The sequence below is a fragment of the Phycomyces blakesleeanus genome (assembly GCF_001638985.1).
Source record: "Phycomyces blakesleeanus NRRL 1555(-) unplaced genomic scaffold PHYBLscaffold_39, whole genome shotgun sequence".
NCBI classification, from domain to species: Eukaryota; Fungi; Mucoromycota; class Mucoromycetes; order Mucorales; family Phycomycetaceae; genus Phycomyces; species Phycomyces blakesleeanus.
In genome coordinates this window covers 127,539-155,503 of record NW_017265169.1, presented here as the reverse complement: position 1 = coordinate 155,503, position 27,965 = coordinate 127,539, and the positions used below count along the sequence as shown (strand labels likewise).

Sequence of the window (27,965 nt, the reverse complement as noted above, 5' to 3'; positions counted from 1 at the left end):
TTTTATCAAGGCTTATTTAATTAGATACAATCTAGACTTAATAAATCGCAATTGAGATGGTTGGCTGGTCACAGTTTGCTTCACGTGTAATCTTTGATGATTCGCCCAGTACTTCTTGGTAATGGCTACCCAGTCATTTTGTTCTTTATTGAATCTCTTTAATACTTTTGATTGTATGTAATCTCATGTCTACTATGGGTATAATCTTGATTGATTCTAATCCCACAAAATGCAAATAAATTATTTTAACGCTTATTACCCAACTATATAATAAGAGATATGAATGTCTTTATTTATTGAGTTTTTCACATATGTATTCTACAATGCTTGTCAGTACTCCATTTTTCTTTTTTCTTTTTCTTTTTTCAATGTGTACAAAGTGGTCGTAAATTCAAGCTGGTTATAATTACTGTAAAGAGTATTCTCTTGAATTTAACGAAAAAGATAATAATTCATAAACAAATATTGATGGGCAACAGCATACGTCTACCTGTAAACCCCACCCTCTAAAATCATGAGCGTCCACCAATACCACCCATAGCAAAGTAAGCATCTTGGACACCAGGTGCAACCTTGTCAAAAGATTCTACAGCACATTCTGGTTCTCCCTTCAGATGTGTAAAGTCCATACATGGCTGATTTGTAGAGGATACGTAAAATCCAGGCTGAAGCCACTTGTTGCCGCGGCTCATTGTATATCTTTTTGCCAATTGCCATGGTCGCTCGACCTCTTGTCCGATTCTGTTTTTTTGCATAAACCTCGACTTATCTGTAACCTTCATCATGTTGGCGTGAATAAATAGGAGTTTGTCTTCGTCTCCATCTGGATAATACTGTAACATTGTGTGACCACAAAATCGACCATCGACCATTCCTCCTCCCATGCCAAGAAAAGTAGGAACCATATAGAATGGTGCATCAAGAGCCTAAAAATAATAATAGTAATAATAATAATCAACACGTACGCTCGTATACATATACTTATCTATTAAGAGAAAGAAAAAAAAAACTATGTAGATCGGGTCTAATATAACATTAAATATTTACCTTCCATGCGTATTGGAATGTGTCCTTATCACCGTTGAGAAGCTGAAAATATATTTCATGGTTGTTTTGCATGTACCACGAAAGCTGTAGTGGAAGCCAAGCCTTGGCCTTGTTGATCACAATTTGCCCAGACTAACATCGAATAATTTAAATTATGAATCTAATTTGTTAAATCTTATTTCATTTATTAATCTAATAATAAAGCTGTATATAAACTTACTTCTTGTTCCCACTCATCTTTACAAGGAATATTAAGAATAGGAAATATAATATTTTCTCCACTTGTCTTCCTATCAATTAAGCATATGTCAGTCTAAATGATTGATCATTTTACAAGTTTTTTTTTCTTAGTAAAAAAAAAAGAAGGTTCAAATCCACTTGCCAGAAATCAGGCCAGAACATAGCACCGGTTCTCTTGTAATCTGGCGAATCAAATAAAAAGGTCGGGTCAATTGCTGGTACGTTGTCAGAGTCAAGGTAAAGAACTTCATTGAATCTCGAATTAATGATAGCAGCTGCCTTAATCTGGAATCTACATTTATATATATATACATATATCGATGTTAATATATACTCTTCTTTACTCTCTTTTTCTTAAAGAAAAAATGGCGTAGGGATAACTGTAGATTTTTTTTAGTTGAGGGATATAACGTGACGTACTGCTTGTCGGCGTCTCTTCGTTGTTGCACAGGTCGTACTAGATTCTCCTCGCCAAAGCTCCGGGAAACAGCTCCAAGACGTGCAAGTTCGGTTACGATTTCTGGGGATGGTATTTCATCAGGCAAGTGCCACACTTCGATTGGAAGCGTACAGTGGTGAAACTCCTTTAATATACGGATTGTTGTTGTCGCTCGACCAAAGGTATCGACGTTTCCCGCTACTAGTACGATTCCACGACCCTTGAATTGTCCGACATCTGGCTTTGCTTTTTCCTTGGCAATGAAGTCCTGCCACTGCTTTTGATAAGACAAAATAACGTCTTTTGAGAGATAACGCCAAAATTGGACATGTGCATTTCCGTGATTGTGGTCTATATTTCGCTGTACTGATTCTGTGCTGCACTCTTCTGGAATTTCTTCGATTTGTTCAATGATTGGTGGTGCTAGGTTCTGAGGCTCATCGTCAACTAGGCGAGGATTTGACCAGGTGGATGCTCTCATAGATGTAAAGATAAAATATAACACACAAGTGTAGACCATCAAGGCTATCGCCCACATCGGGCTACGTGTAGAGAAACCCATTTGATGACACTTTATATTTGAGACTAAATATGGATATATGTATAAAAGAAGAAAAAGAAAAAGAAAAAGAAAATAAATCTAAAATTCAAAATCCAAAAAAAAAAGAATCGAATACACCTATAAAAATGAATTTATCTAATTGGTTTGTGTGCGAATAAGATTTGAATACAGCTTGCTACGGACCTCAAAAAGGAAATGGTCTATTTGTGACTGTCGATCTTATGAACTGAAAATTAGGTTTTTATGATACTGAAGGATATGATTAATAGATATATAATTAATGACAGTAAAGAACGAAAGAAAAAAAGAACGAAAGAAAAAAGATGGTATGCTTTAATAAAGGCAAAAAAAAATGGAGCCAATTATATGTGTATCATTACTGTCTCATATATTCTATCAACTCAAATGTGCAAAAACATTTGGACCTTTGGCCAACCCTTGTTTAAATGTTACAAACTCAAGAGCAACAAATACGATTCTTGGATAATAAATTAAACCAAAATATTAGCAGCTATTGCTATAAATAAAGACCATCGCTGCGTGGAAAAATAATTAACATTATTTTGTATATACCACGATTGCGAAATATTAACAGCTATCCCTTTTACACTATGGTATATGTATATATAAAAGACGGTTTTTGTATGAGGTTTTTGTAACATTTTCCAAGATTTAAGGGTTGTTTTTAAGGTTGAGTGTCTAAACATTATGGTTTCTTCTTTATAAATATACAAGTTTCATTTTCAACTTTTATTTTTGATCTACAATAACAAGAATCAGCTTTTAAATACCCAATTTTTAACTACGCTATGTTTCTGTGATCAATCCAAAGCACCTTCCTCTATCTCCTCCCCCCTTACTACAAAAGTAATAATAATGAAATAATTCACTGAAAAAAAAAATTATTTAAAGAATGCAATAGTTTATCAAAAGGGTATATTGAGGATTTTAGGCGATAACCACGTCAGAGCCTTATTCTCGGTCTTTTTCTCAAACGATGTTTCTCTGGAATATCTTTTGATGATCTTACACTACTGTTGGTTTGAATGAAAAGGGTGAATCTATCAGGACTAATACTATCATGTCTCAATTGGCTAAATATATTCCTAAATTTCAAAACAATGGAAAGATCTTGATTCTACAAACAATTCTTTGAGCACAATTAACCCATGGCCTCAGGGCAATTCGGGCTAGCACATTTAAAATTATTTATAAGAAAAAGTTGTGTTTGAGTTCTAAAATATGAAGTGAGGGTTGATGGCTTGCTTGAACGTTTGAAAGAAAGGCTAGAAGCATAAAATACAATGTTTGTAAGTACCAAATTCATCAATCAATCAATCAATCAATCAATCAATCAATCAAACGTTCAAAATATGTTTGTGAAGTATATATCTCATTTTTACACATTTTATTAGAGCACGGTATCGGTTATGAGGTGCAGACCAGTTTCTCATGACCAAGACAGAAGACCAACAAAATTCAGTGCTGATATTTCTTGCTAGACGTTCGTTGGCTTTGAGATGGTTGCTATGGGGGTACTCAGCCAGGTTGATCGCTCAAATTTTAAATTCAGAACGCGATATTATTGGACTAAAATTGTAATAGCGACGATCAAAATTTGATCGTCTTTTTGAAAGATCAAATTTCGATCAAATTTCGATCAAAATTTGATCGAAAAACGTACGGCTCTCTGATTGGCTGAATCCTTACTTTTTTATATGCAATACGATACTGTTTTTATCTTTCTCCTTAATAAATCATAGAATTTACTGTCAACAAAGTCATGTAACACTTCTTTCACTCCGTATAACATGCCAAAATACAGTGCAAAGCAACAAACAGTTGCTGCCTTAAAGAAATCGCGTAAAATCAGAAAATTTGTAGCGAAGGAAAAAAAAAGTCTGGTACAATCTTTATCAACAAGCGCAGATGAGCTGTTGAAAAATATTTCAGAAGTCCTTGAAGAGGAAGTTGATGCAGAGTTGGAGAAGATAGCTGTTGTGGAGGATCTTGAGCAGAACCTTCAAGCCAACAGATACTTACACAAGGGTGGCAATACATTGCCAAAGCTTAAATCAAAGGAAGAAAAACTTGCTTTCCTCGAAGACCTAGATGCAGATGGGTTCAAAGAAGAAATCAGAATGTCCAAAAGCTCGTTTAATAAGCTGTACGAGATAATCAAAGACCATTCTTTATATAAGTTACCGAAAGGACATAAGCAGACTGATGTAAAGCTTCAATTAGCTTTGGTCTTGGAGAGACTAGGCTCAGACGGGAATGCTGTATCCTATAGCAGGCTTGCACGAAGATCTGGTGTTGGAGGTAAGCGTCTTTTAGTAAACTGACTTCCGTTAATCTATATAAACATATAATTAATCCATTGAACTAATTATTTTAAACTTATTAGAGGGCAGTGTCTTAAACTTCACAGTTCGTTTCTTCAAGGTAATGCTATCAATGGAAAACATGTACGTTTTTTGGCCGTCAGAACTCGAGAAGACAGCAACGATAATCCCAAGCAATGAGAAACCATTCGGATTTCCTGATCTTGTTGGGTTTTTGGATGGGTGTCTGTTTAACTTGCAGCATACACCGTCGTGGAAAAAGCCAGAATTCTTTGGTCGTAAGCGCACATACTGTGTAAGCACTCTTGGGGTATGCGACCATCAAAAGAAGATTCGTTATCTCTCTTGCGGATACTTCGGAAGCATGAACGATGCCAGGGTGTTTGAAGAATCGACCATGGGTAGCGACCCCAATAACTTCTTCTCTGGTGACCAGTATGTTTTAGCCGATGCTAGTTACATTCCCGAGACGTACGTTATCCCTGTCATAAAGAAGCCAAAAAACAAGGAATTGTGTGATGCGGACAAAGCGTTCAATTCATACATAGCAATGATGAGGATAAAAATTGAGCATGCATTTGGGATCCTCAAAGCAAGATTCTGCTCTTTGAAGCGACTCCCAATTAAGATAAGAAGTCGAAAAGACATGAACATGGTCAATTCTTGGATCAGAGTTTGTGTCATTCTCTATAACTTTTTGATCGACCAGACAGATGACATGATGACAATGACGATGAAGATTTCATGGGAGAAAAGAGAAAAAGAAGAGATCGAAAGGATCAGCAGAGAAGGTGTGACTGGCACTGTAGATGACTATCCAGCAATGTCATTGTCAGATGAGAATGCTAAGCTCAAACGTATCCGTATCAAAGAAGAGATACTCATAAAAAACGGAGATGGGAACCTTCTTAAAAAAAAGTAAAAAATAAAGAAATAAATTATCTCAAAAGTAGAAATGATGTATAACAGGTATTCTATGATAGTTGCTGTCATTATTAAATTGATAGTCTTTAACTACCATACGTTTTATTGTAAACGTCGTCAGTTTGCTCTTGCACTTTTTCATCTGACCAGTTTTGCACTTTGGCCAATTCTGCAACTGCTTTCATCATGTTTTCGAATTTTCTGTGTATAAATTCGCGTTCTCGCTTAATGTGAAGATCGTCCTTAAGAACTTCTAGCTTTTCCCTATAAAGCCGTTCTATTTTTGCCTCTAGGGACACAGAAGACTCATTAAGTTGTCTCGTCACCTCTTCTGCCAGCTCTTTATATTCGACGTCTACTCTTCTGCATTTTCTAGAAGAGCTTGACTTAGGAGGAGGGGAGCAGAGTACAGACATGTTATCATTTTGGCTGTCATATTCCTCATTGTTGCTGCTATGACTGTTTTCAGCTGATTCTTCGTCCGTGTTGTCATCATCGCCATTGCTTTGCTCGCCGTCCTCGTCATGTATCCATTCCATTGGCTTTGTGGTATCACAAACCGCTGGAGAACCAGTCTTTCTATTGCCCATAACCTTTTCCATATGAAAGAAAGCAGGGCAGATTTGATTCAATTCAGCTATTGTTATACAAATTACATTAAAACAAAGAGATCTAGAATTGGTATTATATAGATAGTATCAACTTACACTCTAAGCCTTCTTTTTCACTGGTAGAGCCTTCGTCGTTAGAATTATTTTTAATACTATTATTCCAAACACGATAGGCTTCTCCATATTGTTTTGTCAAAAGATTGTTGAGCCTAGACTTTCTTTGGGCTGTAGTTCGATAAACCCCTTGCTCCTGAAAATACTGGTTGCATTTATTCAGTATTATAACCTTTGACGACTTGAACGTTCGTCCTTCCTTGTCACCGCCAAGATACATATTGAGGTTTTCTCCACCGTTCATCAACATGAATTGCTGAAGTCTCTCCATAGAAGTCAGACCATCTTTACCACCATCATGTTTGTACCATGTCTTATATTCGTTTTTGATAGCATGGTTATCTTCAGTGGATAAAGATATTTCGCTGTTAGAGTTAGACATGTTTTTTTTTCGTAATAAGGTGTGAAGCAAAATAAAGGTGCAGGTGTGAAGAAAGATGTCAATTGTATGTTTCCTAGATTATATAGCAATTTTTTTGCATAATCTTTTATTAAATGACGTATAATCTTGGCATATGAATGTCATTAAAATTTTGGTCAAAATTTGATCGAAATTTGATCGAAATTTGATCTTTTGCCTTTTGGTGTCCTCAACTACAAATTGACATCATTGGCTAAGATTCACACAAGAATTTGAGCGATCAACCTGGCTGAGTACCCCCTATATGATGAAAGCCGAAGCTTGAGAAACAACTTTTTTTGTTTTGTTTTTTATGGAGCTATTGATAGGCTCAGATTTATTGAAAAAGTCTCGATTTTTGATTATTACAATGAGAAATTAAACTATTTGTTTTGGAGGGTTGTGTGGGATTATATGATGGTTTTTGGTTTTTGGTTTTTCTATTTTGTTTTTACGTCCAGTGGACAGTCTGCTAGGATATATGCAATATTTTTTAACAAAGGGTGAGACGAGATAGGTTCGGGAATGATTATTCTACAGGATAGTACGTACCAATATTTCCGGGTTAAGCAGCTTGAGAAACAAAGATCGCCGACTGGTTTGCCTTTTGAATCCTGTGTATGTGGTACTAAAATAGAACGTGCGTTTGGTGCTTCGAACTTTAAGCAATAGCTATTATGGACAGAGCATTTGCTTTATACATATAATTCACCTTGAGGAATAATGTATAAATATTCGATTTCAGAGAAAATATCTCCAAATCTTTCATCATTGTGATGAAATAAAAAAAAAAGACGTTAAAGATAACAATCTCAAAGGTTAGTTATTGTCTTTTGCTTGTAAATATATATATAAAAGAAAATATTTTTTACTGTTGCTTGAGCCATTTTGGGCGGTTTTATTTTTTATATCCTATGTATCACTCAAAGGCAAAAGAGACTTTTTCTAGATATTTTTGTATAAGACCAATGCCATTTTATATCAATGGTACTCCAGGAAATGGATACTACAAAAGCATAATACTTTAAGAGAATGATAGACTTGATACAACAAATAAGAAACCAGTAACAGACCCTCTGAATCCAGTCTTTTTTTCTGTAGCAATGTCACTGTAAATAAATGCAATTCTCATTATATAAAATATTAAGAATTAATAAGGCTATAGTCATATCATCACTGCCCATTATGCCAGAGGTATCCATTATGCTACAGCCAAGACTTTAATGATTTTAGATTGAGATCATTAATATTTACAAAGACCTCAAGAAATTTTGTAGCAATTATTTAGAGTCTATTTCAATATAAGGAGAGCTATGTATCGTTAGTGGGTCACATAAAAGATAAAACAGAGAAGAATATTCTTGAAAAGCCATCAATAAAGTAACCAGAGATGAGAAAGTATCCATTTCAAACTTTCATATCGTTTTCAATAATTACTTGGCCGTTCTTTATATATATATATATTAAAGCTCTGACATTTATCTGAATATAAGTCAATGGATAGATTCTTGATAAAACCAATAGTTTTCTTGCAAAAACTAACAGCCACTTTTCTAATCAGGTGTTGATTTATTTCTTCGACTTGGAATTATAGTAAAATGGCTACATCTAAATTTATCACATAAAATATATAACGTGTCTTAAAGAGAATGTATTAATATTGGAAACAAATATTTTTAAATATTCTAGCCAAGAATATCCTCACGAATTTTATTCAAGAAAGTATAGCCAAATAATTATAGTAGATGTCTTGATTAATTTGTAGAATAAAGTTTCCGTTATTCGACAGAATTAGTCCAAATAAAAGAAATATTTAATATCAAAAAAGAAAGTTACAGTAGGTATAAGACAATTATACACCCAAAAAGTCTAAGTTTTAGCCCAAGATACATCGATTCTATCAACAAGCTATCTACTGTAGACTTATTTGGCTGTCATAAACTTCCAACTTGTATATAAAAAGAATTGCTCCCGAGGAACTGAGTTGGAGAGACAAAGGGTTTCCTGTGTGAAGTTTTAGCTAACTTAGATACTGAAAAATATCGCCATATAGATCTTTTATATCTGGTGCGCCTAATTTGCAAGGTTCTTAATTTTTATTTAGAGTATCCATATAGATAGATAACAAGACGGGGTTTTTTTTTTTTTAAAAAAAAAGGAAGTTTATTAAAAAAGACATTTTTATGCACATATACACATATAGACAATAAAATTCTAGTTACAGGATAAAATAAATATGTCCAAATTTGTCTGTAAATTACTAGACGCGTTTAAAAAAAATAAAGAAAGAAAAGTGACATAAGCTTCCAAACTTTTTCAAGCAAAATGTATTCATATGTTCGCATATAAATATACATAGGTAATACCTATCAGTCGCTAAAGGTCCAGGCTAATTGAGCAATTGATGTGATAAAATTACCTTGGGCTTATAAGGAAACAACCATGGTAGATGACCTTCTATAATATGCAGTGTTATTACTTGGGAGTTAAGACGACTCAATATATGTCCCCAAAAATTGTATAAGAATTAAAACTAACGAAATTATCTCACAAATTGACACAAAAAAAGACATTTTTTTGAAACTATTTTGTTTTTGTTTATTATCGGTTAAGACCAAATAATTATATCAAAGTAAAATAAGTACTTCGAAATACATCATGTTAAGCAGCTATATTATTCTGGCTACCTTCTATAGTGCTACTATCAATTGATAAAGCACGATTTTCGGTGGTCATCGTGAATAACAGACATATGAATGTATATTTTAGAATTAAAAAATAAAATGTTTTTAAAAAGAATATTGTGCTTGTCTTGATTTACAAAGTGATTCTGTCTAAACTTTCACAAAAGTTCAAGTCGTCTCGATCTCTAGTAAGAGAAAAAAAGAGACAAAAAGTATTATGACAGGTTTGTTGAATATTCTGAATACGACAGTAATGTTGCACGAGGGGTAAACGCTAATAAATAAGAGGTCCGATATAACTTTGAGGTTTACCACCAATAAGTAGACTGGGGGCTAAGCAGATATTTGATAATGCAAAGAAACAATGGGCAATAAAAAGTAATGGACCAATAGTAAACTCAAATTCAAGTAAGGAATATGGACACAAAAACTGTACATTTTGCATAATTGATAAATAAATAGTTTAAACAATCTTTTCAAGTGTGTGTCAGGTAAATAAAAGCAACCTGACAAAAGTTCTAAGTAGTATATATATTACAGCGTTCTGACATTACGGATATAGTGTATATACCAAAGGGTGTTTAATCTAGTAGAAAAATATGAGCCAAGATGACTTTTGGAGTTTCTTTTTTCTGGTATTTTATAGCTTATCAGGACATCTAAGTACATCCGCGCTCACAGACATATACTTGTATTCCTACATATAATATATAGCTCAGTATAATTAACTGAAATAGCCCGATTACAAGGCAATTATATGAATACTTCTAGAATTAATGTTTGCTATTTTCCGATTAAGATATTTCCAAACATTGTATGAAAAGCGGCGGCAGATAGTGAGATGAAGGTGTTGTATTGTGCTCACTATACATCGCTCTGAGTGAATAATTAAGGCCCAAAGACACTTACCAGTGACTTTAGAAACATTTATGCTATGTCAAATTAAGAGAACATCCGAGCTCTTTTCTTATTTTACATTTGATTCGACCAAGTTAATTTAGTTACTCGTCTCTAAAATTATAGAAAATAATAAATAAATAAGTGGCTTTCAAAAAAGATTAAAATAAATGCATTTATTAGATAAATAATGATAATTATTCATAGCTCATAACTTGCCCTCATTTTAGCCCCATAATCTAGCATTGGCTCACAATATGTCTTTCATAATTTAAATACAATCTTCTTCTTTTCATGGCTTAAAAAGTTAAGCTCTTATGCTTTAACCTTTTCCTTTAGTCGTTTATCTACGGGTTGACTTTTTTTTGAACGGCAATGATTAAAATACTCGGTAGATAAATTTCTGGTGTGTGTTTTTATTATTATTATTAGTTTTATAAAAAAAAACATAAATTATTTTGGCAGGTTAATAAACTAATATTCACCAAAAAATACTTTTTTTTTCTTTTTTTTTTTTTGGACTGTATTCAAAGTACTAAGTCCTCCAGAGCACAAACAGCATCAATCGGTAAGCGAATCCGCTCTCAGCCTTTCATGTATTTTCGGAAAAACTATAAGTCTTGGGAAAGGTCACTCCAGATAACACGATCTCTTCACCTCTCGGTCTATTGGATTTTTGGCCACAATGTTGGTGGTTTTTTTTGGGCTGCTTAAAAAATCATGGCTTGGAAATAGTACGACAATAAATCATTCCGATTGTACGAATAGCTCAAGAGGTCTTATCCTTGGAGGTAGAATATCTAATTGTTTCCCCCCCTCTCTCTCTCTCTTATAGCGGTTATTAGATATTCACGTACTCCTCTCCCCCCAATACAAGTATTTTATTTATTTGTTTATTTGATTAATTAATTATTTTAGATGGCGTAAATCGCGCCTATAAAGGAGACTTGAGGTTTTTATTTTATTTGCCAGTAGACTTATATTGCATTTAAAATATCTATAGCATTTTATACACGTCTTTAGTAAATTTACTTGTTTCTTCTTCTTCCTTTCTTTCTTACTTTCATAACGTGATCATGGTTAATATATTACAATCAGAACCACCAATAATTGGATTATTTTCATAACCTAAATACGCTGTTTCTCACTTTTGATTTATTATTATTTTGATTATAAACCCAAACGATAGTGTCTTAAAAAAACGACTGCAAAATTATATTATTGATATTTTTATTTAGTGAAACCTCAATGACTTTTTTTTTATAACCATTAGTCTGGGTCTCTGAATACTTACTGTGCTCTTACTACTGCGTTACAAGAAAAATAGTATTGCAGGCTGTAGCTATAATGGCTCTACTCCGGGTCAATTGACATCGAAGGTCATTGTGGTGACACGCGGGTCACTGTAACTTTTTAACTTAAATTTATTTATTTTACTCATCATTCCTTTCAAATAAATAAGTAAACTATATTATATATATATAAACTAACCGCGTAAAAAACCTTTAAGTCGGTCAATAAATTTAATATATATATATGTAAGTTATTGTACTCGATGTTTATTTCTACACACAATATTTTGATTTTTCATCACGCACAAGAATTATGGGGGCTAGTACAACTTCAGTCTGTGTATAAGCATATTGATATATCATAATAGACCGGAAATGTCTCTGGTTTTGGAAAATGGTGTACTTTATATATATAAATTGGTAACAGTGATCTTTAACTTAAACCGAATCCACCTCCTTGCACATACAGAGAGATACAACCAGAAATAAAGATAACTGACAATTAGGATAGACCGAATGGTAAAATATCTTGTCAAAAATAAAATAAAAAGACCCTATGGTAAATAGTAAATTTAAATTTAGATGCTACTGGAAATATTTGACTCTTTAGATACTCGTATATTATGCCTTCTGAGGATATTTTATTCGGCAACATCACATCAGAATAAGTTCAACTTCTTTTATATATAAATTTTATTTATAACTTTCCTCATAATATAATAATATTAAATTTTGTTCTTCTGTAACATTACCTTATCAGATATTAAGTATCATAAGACATATGTGATCACGCTTCTTTTTTTAAGACTTAATTATTATGGGTGCATATAATCTAGTATTAGTCTAACTTATATTGTCTCGTTAACATGTTACTAAAAAGTCCAAATGAAGACTTTTTTTGTGAGCAAGATATGTATATATTTATTTAGATTTGTTCTTTATAAAGATTGCTTAGTAAGTTCAAGGATGAATTTTGTACTGAATTATTGGCGGAATATATATATATATTTGACTTGACGAACTTGTACTGAGCCAAATAACTCTATTTTCTTTTTTTTTATGTATATACAACTGCTCTTTAGTCTATTATCATTAACTTTTGTTTGCTTCTGTATTTACCATTGAGTTTATTCGACCTTTTAATTATTAAAAGTATGAATAATATGTATATATGTAAACACAGCATTTTTTTCTTCTTCTTTTCACTCATATATTTTCAGGACAACCAAAGGTTAAAATTATGTGTCAGTAAGACAAACTTTGCGCATGGTGGTATTTAGTCGTCGCTTTAAATATTTAAACTGTCGATGTAAAGAAAATTATCTTTTGCACGATTATGATGCCAAAATATTATCACCTGGCTTTATTATTATTACTATTATTTATAAATTTGAATTTTAGATTATGTAAAGATGAAGAAAAGAAAGAAAAATATTATTATGTTTGCGTTATGTATGCGGGCAAATTGGCTACAGGATACATTTTATAAGAGAAATATATATATATATTCTATTGTGGAAATGAAGACAGAATGATTTTTAAACAGTATTGTCTTACGTGAAAGTTGTATCTTGCACGTCAAAAATATATAAGCTTTTTAAGTTTCCGGATTTGGTACAGAAGCCACCTCTAATAGTCTTATCAATTCACACCCCAATAAATCCCACAATATTAAAACCATACTCTACTAAAATATCTATTTTCGCTGCAAGTATTTTCTAAAAAAAATCATCTTTCTCGACCTCTTTTAACTTTAACATTAATTTTGTATGTGTGCCTGTGTGTTTAATTAGGAAAATAGATAATGAGAGAATTCTAAATGTGCAATATACAACGCAACATTGTAATTTTATTTTTCTTTTTTAGATTTTCGGTGTTTTTAACTTGATTTTAAATTTGCTTGCCCTACAAATATAGTAGTACACTTTGAGTCCAAATAATTAAAGTAGTCAATAGCAAACACCTAATACTTACCATTATTACTGTATATTTTTTAATGTAAAGTATATATATATATATATATATATATATATCTAGATAATATTATCAAAATTAATACCAAGAAAAGGCCATCATACTATGGAAAATGAAGATGATTTAAATAGGTATTATAATATAAATCATTAGAACCTTTGTAGATTTGTAAAAAAGAAAAAAAAATTATAATATCCCAAAATCTGGGTTGTGGCTGTCATTATACAGTTTTTCTAATTTAAATTCAGACGATGTTAGATTATTTTTTCTTTGGACGAATGAAAATTAATTTTTAGAAAATTCGGTTACCTTTTTTAGATGAAATATATATATATATATAATTAGTTTTCAAATCAAGTGAAAGGTGTATTCAGGTACCTACCTGTGATAATCTAAATCTCGTAAGAGAAGCCCTGTTTGCTACGGATATCTCCTTTTTTTGGGGCTTGAATCCTTTGGGCCTTCCTTTCTCTGACAAAATACATAATGGGACTGTTACCATGTTCAAAACATGCGTTGACGTTCCGCTGCCACACTGTTCGACATTCTCGACAGGATAACACACTGGAACCCTTGAAATCGGGAGTGTTAACAAAAATTAGAGTATAATGGCAGAGGCTAAATAGCTTAGGGGCATTGTATTAATCGATTGTCAAAAACTATTAACTCACCCTCAACATTACGCCTTTTTAACGCTTTAAAGAAATTTGCTGAAAACACTATATCTTAACCCTTTGAACTTCACAGTGCCCTTCTCAAACATACCGACACTAAAAGCAATAAGCGGAACCTTGTCTTTGGGCTGTATAGATCTATTAAGCTTGCTCTGATAAAAAGTAAAACACTTTCTTGAAACACTTGGATCATAGAGCTCCAGAAGTGTGTTGAGATGTGACAAGATCTATGAGATATAATGATGGTGTTTCGAGACTCTTAGGTCTTTGAGGAGCGGATTCTACTTTCAATGGATTGTACACCATCACGTTTTTTCTTGGCCCTCCAATTTTTTACAGAATTTTGTATACCTTGTTATATGCTAGTATTACTTTATGCTAGGCCCTTGTATCTACTACTCCTGCATGCCAATAGTAGCGGTAAAGACACTTTTCTGATTAGGGTCAATAAAAATAGGGATGTATGTTTATTTGACCTCAGATATATTGAAATCATTCAGAGATAAATCTAAAGTTTGATATGTAGAACAATGAGTAGTATTTCATCTTTTATAGGACACAAAGTCTACAGACAAGCCGTTGGTTTTTATCATGTTACTAAAAAAGCACCTTCTAGCTCCAATTTGGAATAAGTACTGATATACCATAATGATGATCATATAGTTGTATGTTTTATGCTTACTTTCTGTAACGATGTTGGTATCTAAAGGTACGAAAAAATCATTTGACCTGATTTTGATAGCCACGATATAACGATTGCTTTGTAAAACAGGAGAGGAAGTCTACGCTCAATGAAACAAATCTCCAACGAGTAGAAGCAGCTGGCAGCACAGAAAATCGTTTCGGTAAAGGTGGCCTTCTTACATCGTACGGTTTGTGGACCATATGTTCTTTCTCCAGTTCATCGTTAATCGAAAATAAAAAAAAAAGGGAACAAACCACCCAGGGTTTGCACTGATGGTACTCAAATTTATCTTTTCCCCATTTTTTGCTTTCAAGGTTGGTAAAAATCTATAATTTTTGATTTTATGCCTAGCGAAGAAATCTCCCGTAGGCCATGTGGCGTTTTCTCCACAGATATCTTGGTAGCAAAAGCTATTCACGACATGACGAACCAGCGAAGGATGTAGTGACTATATATACAAATCAAGGGAATTTTTTTTTATAATGTATAGTGTATCGTTTCAGCCTTAACTTACTAAAAACATCATTTAGAATTTGCATACAAAAATAGAAAGCCTTCGCTCAAAATTTTCAACAGTAACGTTGTTGTATGAAGTGGCGATTCCAGTGCAGGTTTATGAGATGCACTGGCTGACTCCTGGGACAATCTAAGTGATTGTTTACAATAAATTCTGTATAAATAGACACTTTGGAACAACAATCTTTTGTGGATTGTGTTTAGGGCACAGAAAAGAGCTTGTTGAATGACGAGACTCTTTGCAGTTATTGCGTGCCTTTCAGATGTACGATGTAGCAATTCACTGTTGTCTCTTGTGTGGCATAATCTCATAGTTGGTGAGATGAATGTTGTAGAAACAAAGTCCATTAAAGGGATGCCTGGACTTGTCAATGACGCTAATGACAAGTCCATTCGGGTTGTGGTGTGGCCAAGTATATACCCTCTCAGTATTTTTGTTCTTGCCTTTTTTTTCTATACGTACAAATACAAATCCTCTTCTCTTAAACCTAATTACTCAAGATTATCATGAAGTAGTTTGACATTGATTCCATAATGATGTCAAGTCAATATTAATAACCCAGCAAGAAGTTGTATATAGTTAATTGGCCACATGTGTAATTTATCTTGGTATACCAAGAAAAAAGCAGTCCACTCTTCTATTCTCACCTACAAAGGTTATCTGAAAGTCTTTTTTTTTTTAAAAAAAAAGATTAGTCTCAATATACCGAGATAGGTTTAGAAGATTAAAGAAGTTGCTAGGCATGACTAGGTTTTCTTACAGTAATTAAATGCAATTAGTGTAAAGAATAACATTTTATACCAATTTGCTTTTTCGATGCAATTCAAACAAAGTTACAAAAGATATGATGAGCATTGGAATGACAATGACAGTGATAATTGTAATTGTAATGAAAGGAATAATTCTGTCAAAATATATTTCTCTCTTCCTCTATCTAGCTATTTAGCTATTTAGCTATCTATCTAAGTATCTAAGTATCTATATTAGGATTTCATTTATTTGATAGAGACAACGTTTATAAAAAATACAAACATTTACGTTTGTCTTTCTCTAGGCTTGGTAGTACATCCAAAGTAGACATAATCTCAATTAAGCTCAGGGAATATATTTTTCCAAATCAACATTTTATTTATTTATATACTTGACAACCTGTAGACCAGTATTGGTGTGCCAAAATACAGACACACTTTTAATGCTGTTTGGAATCGGGACATCATAGCTGCCAAAAAAAAAGGCATCCTTGATATCTTGTTATTTTATGCACGAACCAACAACAAACGCCGGCACAGATCTTAAAATTAAACTTTAGTATAAAATTTTAATTATCACCTTGTAAGATTTATATAGCTTCTTTCACACACCTTTACAGGTAAAGCTTCACAGATTTTATATAGATATTTTTCTTATTCTATCAAAAAAAAAATGGTAGAGAAATATTGTCTGGATTGTCTTTTATTTGTCCAAAAATACAAAATAAAAACCAACATTTTCTGAATTTGAAGTATAAAAAAACTGTAGAGTAAACCAAACGGACATTGTTTTATTTCTTGGTTTGGAAGGAGTTTTTGGTATCAATTAGAAAGTGCGAAATAAAGTGGGATGTTATTTTTTGCTTAAAGTTTCCCGTATTTTTTTTTATATATATATTTGGTTGCACAGCGCAAATCCGTTATTTTGGACTGGTTTAATTTTACACACTATAAAATAATCATAATATATATACTTTTAATAATAATAATAATAAATCAAAATCTACAAAGTACCTCAGATGGTTCTCAGACTCTTATATTTATATGAATTTATATGCATATACAAATATACAAATATACAGATATATATTTAATACAAAAATATTACAAACTGATTTCATAATTACCAAAGACAAACAATATAATTAATGGTAAATCAAGAGGAGTTGGTTAAAAACCTGATTTTTTTTTCTTGCTGATCCAATATAAAAATTTAATAATTATTTTTACTTTACTTTTTTATAAGAAAAAGAATTCTTGCTTTGTAATTAGATTAGTATCATATGTACACATAAGCATACACGCTTAAAGAATGGTCTTTTATTTCTGGATCATTGTGTAAATGCGTGTAGTTTGTATGGCTTGTAGCCAACGGAATACACCGGTCGAAACCCGACAACTCGAGACAAATATCACAAGTCTAGTGAATCACAAAGCGATCTTATAGTCAGAAAAAAGGGTGTGAATACAATACAGACTTTCCTATCTGTCATGTACCCGTATTCAGTACCTTAATCTGTTATAGGTATGAGTGCACATTTGTAAGAGTCTTTTGTGGAGCTGAATTGGGGTTCCATATAGCCACAATCACCCGGTTGTGAATTGATATCTCCTAAAAGAGACCCTTGCTTCCTCTTTCCTCCCTTCTCTACCCGTTAATTATCGCTATCATTTTGTATTGTTATTTGAATAATTTTCTTGGGAATAATTCCAAAAAAATAAATATACAGCTGTATTGTATTTTTATTTTTTTATGGTCATTTAAGTAATCTAAGCCTCTAGAAGGACCTTATATCTGGGGTAGTGCACCAAAGTTGGAATAAAATACAATAATTAAGGTTTTTCTCTCTCTTTTTCTCTCTCTCTTTCTCTTTCCTCCAAACTGGTTACGCCAGTGTATTACACCACACATGTGTTAATCGACATCGTTCCGCAAGCACGGAATCGGGTTTTTGAATAAATGGCGGCGACAGGTTATATATTGAATTGAATGGCCAATTTATTTTATATATTGCTATTGTTTTTTCGAGAATAAATAACATTAGCAGTAATATCAGCAGTACCATTAAGACCATTAGCACCGTTAGCACCATTAGCACCATTAGCACCATTAACAGAAAACTTAAATATATCAATACAAATGATAATTACTATAACAAAAGATTCTTAAACGATTGTAATTATTATTGTAATAGTACTATAAGCTAATTGAATTACTAATAGCCAATTAACTCAAGATTTGCCCACATAAATATATATATTGATATTGATATTAATATTTTTTTATTTTTATTGATGATAGCTATTGATAAGGATCACCATGCTTACTCGATCACACAACCCTTTGAGAACCGGTCCATGTTTAATCAAAGGAACATTTCTTCCCCAATCGTATATATTTATGTTAGTTTTTTTTTTATTTATTCACGGATATTCTTATTTACCGCCAATGTCAACAACCACGTTGATTGATTCCACGGACAATGCGTCCTTATTTCGGCCCTTAATCTGAGATGTATTAGCGTATTTATGAGGCTGTGAAGCACAAAAGGTAGTATGGCAACCTGTTTATAAAATAATATATATAAATATATATATATAATATAAAAGAGAAACGTAAGAAGGCACCCTTAAAAAAAAGCAAACTTAAAGATATATATGTATTATATGTGAACGTATGCGTAAAAATAATAATACTAATAATAATCTGTTATATTTGTCAAATAATCTTTAAGCCCAGGCGCAAATTCTCTCACCCCCCACTTATTTTCTCTCTCACACCCCCAACCACAACTTCTAATCTACCCCGGATCGCTGGTGAGTATACACTTTGTAAAGCTCATATAGGTTACTTTAGGTTCAATTGGATCTTGACAATTTATCTAGCTTACATCACAACCCATTTTTATTGTATTTTAATTATATACATATTGATCTTGGGGGAGAAAGAGTTCACAAATGACACATCTAAACTAGGAAAATAAGAGTAGATGATTGAGTCTTGCTACTGTGTTACTCTATTTGAGAAATATATACAAGTCTGTATTTTTAACTATGATCTGTGGCGTTGAATACAGATTCTTGATCCATTTACTTAATATCACTATCACTATTATAATTGTTATATATTTTTGAAAAAATAAAATAAAAAAAAAAGAGTATTGTACTTGAATAAGTAGAGATTCTCTTTGTACAGTAGGGAGTAAAAGAAAGGGATCTTATTAGGATGACCAAACAAGGGGAGAGTCTTTTTTATATATATATATATAACTTGTATATAAATGAATTGTATCTGTATATGTATATTGTGCCTACTGGAAATCAATCGTATAGATAATCTACATAGATCGTAAAATGGACAATGTGGGAAAATAGCCACGATATATAAGTAAAAATAAATAAATAAATAAATAATGACAATAACTAAAATTATATTAATATTATAATTATAATTATTAGTTAGTTGGTTAGTTGGTTGGTTGGTTGGTTGGTTGGTTTGCAAAGGTAAATCGTAAGATGATCCTTACTGTCACCACACGTGGTACGGCTTAGAAAGCCAGTGAGCGATCAAGAACGAGTCTTGTCCTGCCTGTCGCAAAGAAGTTGCAAGTCGATTCAAATCTCAGCTCAGCTAATCCATTTCTCTCTCTTTCTCTTTCTCTCTTTCTCTCTCTCTTCTTCTTCCTCTTATTCATTCCCACAAACTTCCTATCCTTCTTTTCCTTTTGTCCGCATCACCTAAGCTATGCCAAATAGCAATAATTCCCTTTCCACATACACCTCCATGATGCGAGTCACCTCTACAGGTAGACCATTCGCAAAGGTAAAACCCAAAATATCAAATATCAAATATCAAATATAGTATATTTCTCTCTCTCTATCTTTCACCAAAAAAAAAAGGATTGATTATTGCAATCACAATCACAATCACAATTACAATTATAATTATAATTATAATTACAATTGATAGTACAATTATGTTAACCATTACCATTATCGTTACCATTATCGTTACCAAAAACCAAAGAAAAGGAAATATTAACGTTAATATACTAATATAGTAATAATAACAATACAATAATCATGAATAACCACAAAAGAGATGGAGATAGAGAGAGGGAGAGGGAGATGGAAAGTGAGAAAATGATAAAGCAATAATAACGTCAATTATGATTATGATTATGATTACGATTATGATAATAATATCTATCTTGTCTATCTGTCTATCTATCTATCTATTTATCTACATGTATATTTACATACAAAAAGGATCTATTCGATATATTTGGAGCATTTCTTATCCAGACTCCCCTAAAAGACCATCGATCCATCTTCAGAACATATCCCAACAGTATCACCACAGACGAAGCAGTATTGACATTATCAGACCTCAAATTTGTCCATGTAATACGTACTCCTGACCCAAACGACCCAAATGTACAGATAGCTACCCGAACGACGACGACATTTAGCATGACACGCGAAATGGCCAAAACTCTTGGACAACACATGTTGAACAGTCGATTAGCAGAAAACGCAGCAGATCCCCAAAACCGTACAATGAAAGATAGGGCCACCTGGTATGTCACCCCAAAGGGAAAATACATGGTCCAGGACTTTAGTCAACGGGCAGGTGTAAGCATTAGCCACATTCAGAAATCTCTCGACCGTATCGACTCCTTTCGCATCGTCAAGTTTGACCGTCTGATTGACACCGATAGTCTATCGTTTGCCCGTCCCAACATGACAACGGCGTTTAAAACAATGATGGCTTGGTTACCCACCGAGACTTTATTGGCTGATGATGTTGGAGGTAATTTATATAAAAATAAAATAAAATAAAATAAAATAAAAGATTGGATATATAATACCTACATATATCATTTTGTTATTAACAATAAAAGGATTGGATATGGATAAATTTTAACCTTAGGCCTTAAAGAAAAGCAAGCTCACGAATACACATACACATTCTACGGTTACCAATGTTTTGAGTGGATCTGTGAATACACAACCGTAGTGTCTGGAGAAGAGGGCCTGATGATTGCAGCCGAATTTGTCTTGTACGGATGGATTGTCCAGGTTCTAGACAAATCGGATAAATCGAATAGTATACGAACCGACAACAATTCTTTCAAGACAACCAAACGCGCAATCTACTACGTAACAGAGCGTGGGAGGAAAGTCTTGGGGTGGCAGACAAAACCCACCCGGAGTCCTTCAGACGTATCGCTTTCAAAGCAATCAGACATCGCCTCTAGTTCGTCCTCATCGGTCACCCAGAGCCAGGTGCTGCGAAAGCAAATGACACTGGCCAAGAGATTGGCTCCTACTGGTCTGCAGGCCAGTTCTAGTTCTACAGGAATTCCTTCAGCCACAATCACCTGCCCGAGCTCTAAAAACCCCCTGTGTAATAAGATGGGATTCCAGGTCCCAAAAGAGGGCAGCGACAAGTCTGTGATCAGTCTCCCGGAAACTAAAGAGGATTCAGGTTTGGATGAGATGACAGAACAATTGTTGAATTTGAGGTGCAACGGAGAGTCACTTTTGTCTGGATCTGATCGGCCACCTTCGATTACGTCGTCAGCTGGATCATCTCACGACAGTAGCTTTGAACTTTCGCTCGGAATATCTGAATCGCCTGCACCCAGCATACTTGAGAAACCGACGAATGGGCCTATTGACGTGCTAACCCTGGTGGAAGCTTCGGATGTGCCCCTTAGTGATAGTGCGAGCGGAAATCTCGGAAAGACGCCCAGAGACTCACAGTGGACTAGACTGAGGCAGATTCTTGAAGATCCTCTGTTGCGAATGTATTTTCGGGATTTCATGAAGGCCAATTTCTGCGAAGAAAATATCAATTTTTGGGTCGATTATTATAGCCTGCGGAAGAAGGCCCGATCGCGTAGAATGATTATCAGTGAACTTCTCACAGACTGCTACACAATCTACGACACCTATCTTGGTATGCAGGCTGCCTCGGAAGTAAATATTGATCATGGTCTTCGCCAAGAAATCATCACCCTTGTTACAAGGACGTTCACAGTTGCACCTGGCTCATCTCTAGATATGCCATTCCTCAATATACCTATCCAACCCACCCTAATTAATGTCACTGTCAATGGTTCAAATCAACAATGCCTCCAGGTGATAATGAGGATGTATGACAAAGTTAATGACCACATCTGTCGTCTCATGGCCCAGGATTCGGTCCCCAGATTTGTCAAGACTGAGAAATATCAACAATTCATGTCACAGAACAGTACACCTATCTAAGAAAGATCAAACAAAATACATACAGCCCACCCACACATAAACGCACGAACGCACAAATGCAAAAATGCACAAATGCACAAATGAACACACGCACGAACGCACAAACACACAAACGCACGAATGTACGAACGTACAAAACAAAACAAAACAAAACAAAACAAAAAAAAACAAAAAAAAAAGGTCCCTCGGTTCATTCATCCTTTCTTCCTCTTCTTCTTCCCTCCTTTAAAATCTTTGGACAGAATATTATTCTAAATATGTTCTTTCTATGCCATTCAGCATTTGTACTTATGATCTATGCCTTTCTATTAATTTTAGCTTCAATCACTCACTCATTATTTCATTCTTTCTTTCATTCATTATTTTATTCATTCATTCATTTTTTTCATTCATTCGCTCATTTTTTTTTCTTTCTTTTCCCTATTTACATATATATTCACAAACTACTACTACTACTACTACTACTACTACTATTATTATTATTATTATTATTATTATTCTTTTATTATACATTAATTGCGCTTTAATGTATACTTTTCATGCCTATCTAGACTTAATAATCATTATTCATTCCAAAAATTATATGTATATTATATATACATATGCCCTGCATCGTTCCACATTGTACACTCTAGACACAACTGTAGAATATAATAGACCCCAAAAGGATAATAATTTATTTTATTTTATTTTATTTTAATTTTATTAATATTAATGTGCACACATACACACATGTATACATATTTATTTGAGTCAAAATAATAATGGTACATATTAAATTTTTTTTTCGTCAACCTTATGAAAAAGGGATAGTCTTTATCAAGGTTGTACAATAGAGGAAGTAAGATAGTAAGAAAGACAATGTTGTTTAACAATATTACAACTCTCTCCTCATTTTACTCTCCATTATATACGTCTGTCTGTACACACAAGGTTAAATTTATTTATGATCCATAGAGATAGATAGAAGAAGAAATTTACATAAAATATACCTGTACTGTCTGTACAATCTACGCACTATCAATCAGAAATCAAGGGATGTCATAAAAGAAGGGGTTTAGGAATGAAAAGAAAAATTCTTGCGACTGATATTCACTTGAGAAAAATAAAGTAGAGTAATTAATTGTATATTGCGTATTTGTATGTGCATCTACAGCTGTACGCATATGCATGCACGCATACATACATATAAAGATCCCTTTCTCTCTCTCTCTTTAAACCCCTTTTGTTTCTTTCCTTTTCTTCTCTATATAATTTTTTCATTTTTTCATTTAGCTTTTATTTATTTGTATAAAAAGAACCTCTGCTTGTTTGTTTTTCCCTGGCATGCATTCTTTTCTATTTTTTTGATGTCTTCCCATGTGAACTTGGTGTCTTCTTGTCTTTGCTGCAGTGGCTGCCGCGGCTGCCAATGGAGACATGGAAACCAGAAAGGCGGTAGTCAAGTTTTGCATCGAGTAGTCTGTAATGATACTCTCACAATCACTCTCTGACCAAGTATCGATATCAGTATAGCTACAGCTATTACGATTGTAATTTTCATCTTCATTTTCACTATTAGAATAATAATTCTTATAACTATAATCATAATTATCATTATCATTATCATTATTATCATTGTACTTTTCGGTTGTGACTTTTTGGTCGGCATGATTGATATTGGACTCCTCTTCCTTCTCCTTCTTTGTATTCATATTATTATTGTTATTATTATTATTATTATTCTTCTTCTTCTTCTTCTTCTCCTCTTCCTTCTCCTCTTCTTCCTCCTTCTCCTCTTCTTCCTCCTTCTCCTCTTCTTCCTCCTTCTCCTCGGTCTCCTCGGTTTGTAGTGGATAGGAGAATATACGGTTCGAGAGGAGAGTCAAAGATGGAAGGACTATATGAGAAGAAGGTCTGACTCTGTGAATTGGTGGATAATTGAGTGGTGGTTGGTATTGAGATTGAGATTGCGATTGAGATTGAGTTGGGGAAGGGGATTGCGATTGAGATGGTGTTTGAGATCGAGATTGGGATTGGCTGTAGCTATAACTGTGGCGAATAAGACTAGACAGATGAGTAAGTTGAGAACTCAATTCTTCTTGATCCTCTTGCTCTTGCTCTTCCTTTTCTTGCTCCGCTTTTGGTCTATTGTGGGCATCCCAATGTTGTTTTCTGAGACTGGTTCTGCAAGATCGAAGAGATGTATGAGATATTGGTGATCGTAGCTCGGACCGTAGTTTTATCAGGCGGGCGGCGTGTTGAATGCACGTCTGCAGGCTATGCCGGCGAGATCGCCTTTGTGATGAAGGATCATATTCTACATTGCGGCTGACAGTTGGATCGTTTTGGTCTTTTTGGTCTTTTTGGTCCTTTTGGTTTTTTAGATCTTTTAGATCTTCATCTTCACCTTGATCTTTGCCATTGTCTGTAGCTGTGTATTTTTCCGTGTCTTTGTTTTCATTTTCATTTTTCTTTTCATCTTCTCTTTTTGCGTGCTGACTGGGAAGAGGTAATGAAGTAGATGTGGGTGAAGGAGTGAGATATGAAGAAGGGAAATTGCGGATATTGTCTGCCATGCATGCTACGGATAGCTCTCTCTTCCTTTATTTGGCAAAGGAAAAGAAAGAGTTATTTAAGGTACAGTAAATTACAAACAAATAAAGAAGAAAGAAAAAGAGAGCAAAGAAGGATGAGTGAAGGAGGTGAAAAAAAAAAACAAACAAAAAATGAAGTGAAAAGACTAATAATAGTAACCATAGTAACAATATTAAAAAAAAAGAATCAAGTAACTAAGCAACAAATAGGCAATAATGAGTGTGTGAATTGTGTGAATTGTGTGAATTGTGTGAATTGTGTGAATTATGTGAACTATGTGAGTGCGAGTAGTTTAAATAAACGTAACATATATAATATTAATAATAAACTCCTCACTTTTATTTATTTATTTTTGCATGAGAAAAAAAAAAGATTGATCTATAATAAATAATGCAGGTGTTCTTATTGACAGCTCAGCGTAACTATGTACACAAAAACTTCTTTAATAAAATAAAGTAAGTAATAAATAAAGGGGGGGCAGAACAAGGGAGGGGGGCTTAAGATCTTCTTATTTTATTTTTTTTATATTTATTTTGGCTTTCAAGCAGTTGGTTTTTGAAAGAAATAATAAAACAAACTTTTATTGTGTGTGTATTTTTTCTTAGCTTCTTGAAAAAAAAATCACTCTCTGCAAGATTGGTTTAAAATAACAATAATCCTTTTGTTTGTGTTTATAGCAGAGTTCAACTCTGTTGTATAGATATCTTTTTTTTTGTGCAATATATATTCAAAGTGTGTGTGTATGTCTGTATGTGTGTATAATTACACAAAGCCAAGCAGGAAGACAGGCAGAGAGGCCAGTCAGGAAGAATAGGGGGGAGTAAGAGGGGATATGGTAGGTTTTGGAAAGAAAGGGGGCGGAAGGCTTGAAACCGAAAGAATATAGAACGAAATAATAATAGTAATAATAATAATAATGAAATGCAAATCTAATGTAGAACCCGCTGTTGACTTAAGACGCGATCATACCAGAGGTGAGGCTTCCATCAGCAGAGGAGTAGCCTCATCTGTATTCGCACCTGTCACATCGCGTTTACAGATAGGGCACTAGAATAAAGAGAGCATAAAAATAAAACATTAATACTAATATTAATTATTTTCAAGTACTCCAAATAAAATTACTATGATTATGATTATGATTATATTTTTATTTTTTATTTTTTTACTCACAAACTTTTTTCGGGTAGTCAGCCATGCATCAACGCACGATGCATGAAAGTCATGATGGCAAGGCAAGACTCGCAAGGCATCGCCCAAAGCATAATCCTCGAGACAGATAGAGCAGTCTTCAGGTTCATTCTCTAGAGTCTTTCTTTTGCTAAACACCCTGAGTGTCAAACCAGACACAATATGGGCCGGTGCAAGGTCTTGCTTTTGCTTCTGAAACCGCCGGATCTTCCAGGTACAGTAGACAAACAACATCATTATGCTTGGTGACAATACAACCAAAAGCAGTACGTCTAGCATTGGCCTGTGATTGTGATAATTGCTGATAAGCAACCAAAATAACAATACCAACAACAATAGTAATATGCTAATTCTAATGCTAATTCTAATGCTAATGCTAATAGTCTGTATAGACCAGCAGTAGAAACAGAAACCACATAAAAGAAATTAAGCAATTCAATTACCAGCTGATGAAACCGTCCCATTCGAGACGGACAAGAAGCGGGTTCACGCGCTGGGTGAGATAGACAAGGGCGCGGTACTCTCGCTTGGATACAAACACACTAGGTATCTTGATATCAGAAGTATCACCTGGTTTATTTTTTTTCAGTCAGACAAGAACAAGTGTGCGATTGTTAAGAGAGAGAAAAATTGATATAATAGATATATAGTCATTATGAATTTTAATAAAAAGAAAGAAAGAAAGAAAGACTTACCAGGTGCGTACATTGTAATCCAAGTCGAACTCTCTGGATCTCCCACAACCACAGCAACCGCTCCACTAATCTGCATAGCCCTCACTTTAGTAATGAAAGAACATCCTCCTCTCTGCAACAGAGCAACCCAATCAGTTGTAGGTTGGGTTGTTGGTGTGCAGCCAAATGGATCATGACTTGGCTCCATTAGAAAGCCAATCAATCCTTCATCCTGAATGGGTGGTCCAAAAGCTGCACTGTGGTCTGCGCAAGTAGTGTTGCTGTTCTAAATATATAAATTAATAATTTTTTGTTCATTATTTCCAACAACACCAAAGTCAAAAGAAAAATCCATAGAGATGTATGTATTAGTCATATTGGACTCCATTTTCTTCAATTAAAAACCAATCTTGCTTACCAGAACAGAAATAGACGCCTTGGCAACAGTGAGAAACGAAATCAAGAGAATGAGTCTCATGAAGTGATAAGAGTAGGAGTAAGGATAATTGTAATTGTAATTGTAATTGTAATTGTAATTGTAATTGTAGTGGTAATAATAAGGCTATGGATATGGATATGGATATGGATAAGACTATGCTAAGGTCAAGGGCAATGGTAAGAAGAGAGAGAAGAAGAAGAAGAAGAAGAATAGATAAATGAATTTATTCAATTTTTATTATTATTTTACAAAAAAAAAATTAAATAAAAAATAAGAAAAGGTAAAGATTGAAAGATAAAGAGAGAAAGAAAGAAATGAAGAAAGAGAGAGAGAGAGAGAGAGAAATAGAGATAGAAGGGGGGGGGGGGGGGGGGGGGGGGCGAGGGAGAAGAAAGCAGGGAGAATAGATGCTTATTTAGGTACTGACTAAACAAAAAAAAAAGAGAGAGAGAGAAAAAGGAAAAGCACGAACTTCAAACATCCTTCTCTTTCTCTCTTTATCTTTACAATCTTCCTCCTCTACTTCTACTTCTTCTACTTCTTCTACTTCTTTTTTCTCTTCTTGACTATCATCATTTTGAATTTTGACTTTTTAATCAGCCTTCACCATAGCTTTCGCTTTAACCTTGATCTTTCATTTTTTCGTTATTGCAAGAC

At 33.7% G+C, this 27,965-nt stretch overlaps 8 protein-coding genes across 8 annotated transcripts; 3 read left to right on the top strand and 5 right to left on the bottom strand.

The window, feature by feature from the left end:
* Window positions 1-272: 272 nt before the first annotated feature.
* On the bottom strand, window positions 273-2,288 carry PHYBLDRAFT_189400 (glycosyltransferase family 71 protein; the record flags this gene model as incomplete). Its single annotated transcript, XM_018439655.1, has 5 exons — window positions 273-926; window positions 1,048-1,179; window positions 1,268-1,337; window positions 1,430-1,579; window positions 1,708-2,288. The coding sequence occupies 5 exons, from the start codon at window positions 2,286-2,288 to the stop codon at window positions 513-515; spliced, it is 1,347 nt and encodes a 448-aa protein (XP_018284078.1). The 3' UTR covers window positions 273-512.
* Window positions 2,289-5,643: 3,355 nt separating this feature from the next.
* On the bottom strand, window positions 5,644-6,664 carry PHYBLDRAFT_152842 (hypothetical protein; the record flags this gene model as incomplete). Its single annotated transcript, XM_018433010.1, has 2 exons — window positions 5,644-6,194; window positions 6,265-6,664. The coding sequence occupies 2 exons, from the start codon at window positions 6,662-6,664 to the stop codon at window positions 5,644-5,646; spliced, it is 951 nt and encodes a 316-aa protein (XP_018284077.1).
* Window positions 6,665-8,918: 2,254 nt separating this feature from the next.
* Window positions 8,919-11,634, top strand: PHYBLDRAFT_175561 (hypothetical protein; the record flags this gene model as incomplete). The annotated part of the gene is made up of 6 exons (XM_018437520.1): window positions 8,919-8,934; window positions 9,379-9,440; window positions 9,480-9,554; window positions 9,829-9,857; window positions 10,797-10,831; window positions 11,537-11,634. The coding sequence occupies 6 exons, from the start codon at window positions 8,919-8,921 to the stop codon at window positions 11,632-11,634; spliced, it is 315 nt and encodes a 104-aa protein (XP_018284076.1).
* Window positions 11,635-13,434: 1,800 nt separating this feature from the next.
* PHYBLDRAFT_69878 (hypothetical protein) lies at window positions 13,435-15,108 on the bottom strand (the record flags this gene model as incomplete). The annotated part of the gene is made up of 6 exons (XM_018442178.1): window positions 13,435-13,518; window positions 13,912-14,101; window positions 14,261-14,430; window positions 14,680-14,711; window positions 14,886-14,962; window positions 15,068-15,108. The coding sequence occupies 6 exons, from the start codon at window positions 15,106-15,108 to the stop codon at window positions 13,435-13,437; spliced, it is 594 nt and encodes a 197-aa protein (XP_018284075.1).
* Window positions 15,109-15,630: 522 nt separating this feature from the next.
* Window positions 15,631-16,701, top strand: PHYBLDRAFT_69877 (hypothetical protein; the record flags this gene model as incomplete). Its single annotated transcript, XM_018442177.1, has 3 exons — window positions 15,631-15,817; window positions 16,239-16,291; window positions 16,561-16,701. The coding sequence occupies 3 exons, from the start codon at window positions 15,631-15,633 to the stop codon at window positions 16,699-16,701; spliced, it is 381 nt and encodes a 126-aa protein (XP_018284074.1).
* Window positions 16,702-18,158: 1,457 nt separating this feature from the next.
* PHYBLDRAFT_175558 (hypothetical protein) lies at window positions 18,159-19,244 on the bottom strand (the record flags this gene model as incomplete). Its single annotated transcript, XM_018437519.1, has 3 exons — window positions 18,159-18,304; window positions 18,599-18,718; window positions 19,208-19,244. The coding sequence occupies 3 exons, from the start codon at window positions 19,242-19,244 to the stop codon at window positions 18,159-18,161; spliced, it is 303 nt and encodes a 100-aa protein (XP_018284073.1).
* Window positions 19,245-19,938: 694 nt separating this feature from the next.
* PHYBLDRAFT_119595 (hypothetical protein) lies at window positions 19,939-22,430 on the top strand (the record flags this gene model as incomplete). Its single annotated transcript, XM_018428694.1, has 4 exons — window positions 19,939-19,977; window positions 20,424-20,967; window positions 21,088-21,489; window positions 21,859-22,430. The coding sequence occupies 4 exons, from the start codon at window positions 19,939-19,941 to the stop codon at window positions 22,428-22,430; spliced, it is 1,557 nt and encodes a 518-aa protein (XP_018284072.1).
* Window positions 22,431-25,970: 3,540 nt separating this feature from the next.
* On the bottom strand, window positions 25,971-27,347 carry PHYBLDRAFT_152838 (hypothetical protein; the record flags this gene model as incomplete). The annotated part of the gene is made up of 5 exons (XM_018433009.1): window positions 25,971-26,054; window positions 26,178-26,478; window positions 26,639-26,765; window positions 26,891-27,155; window positions 27,288-27,347. 5 exons carry the CDS (start codon window positions 27,345-27,347, stop codon window positions 25,971-25,973), a joined length of 837 nt encoding a protein of 278 aa, XP_018284071.1.
* Window positions 27,348-27,965: the final 618 nt, after the last annotated feature.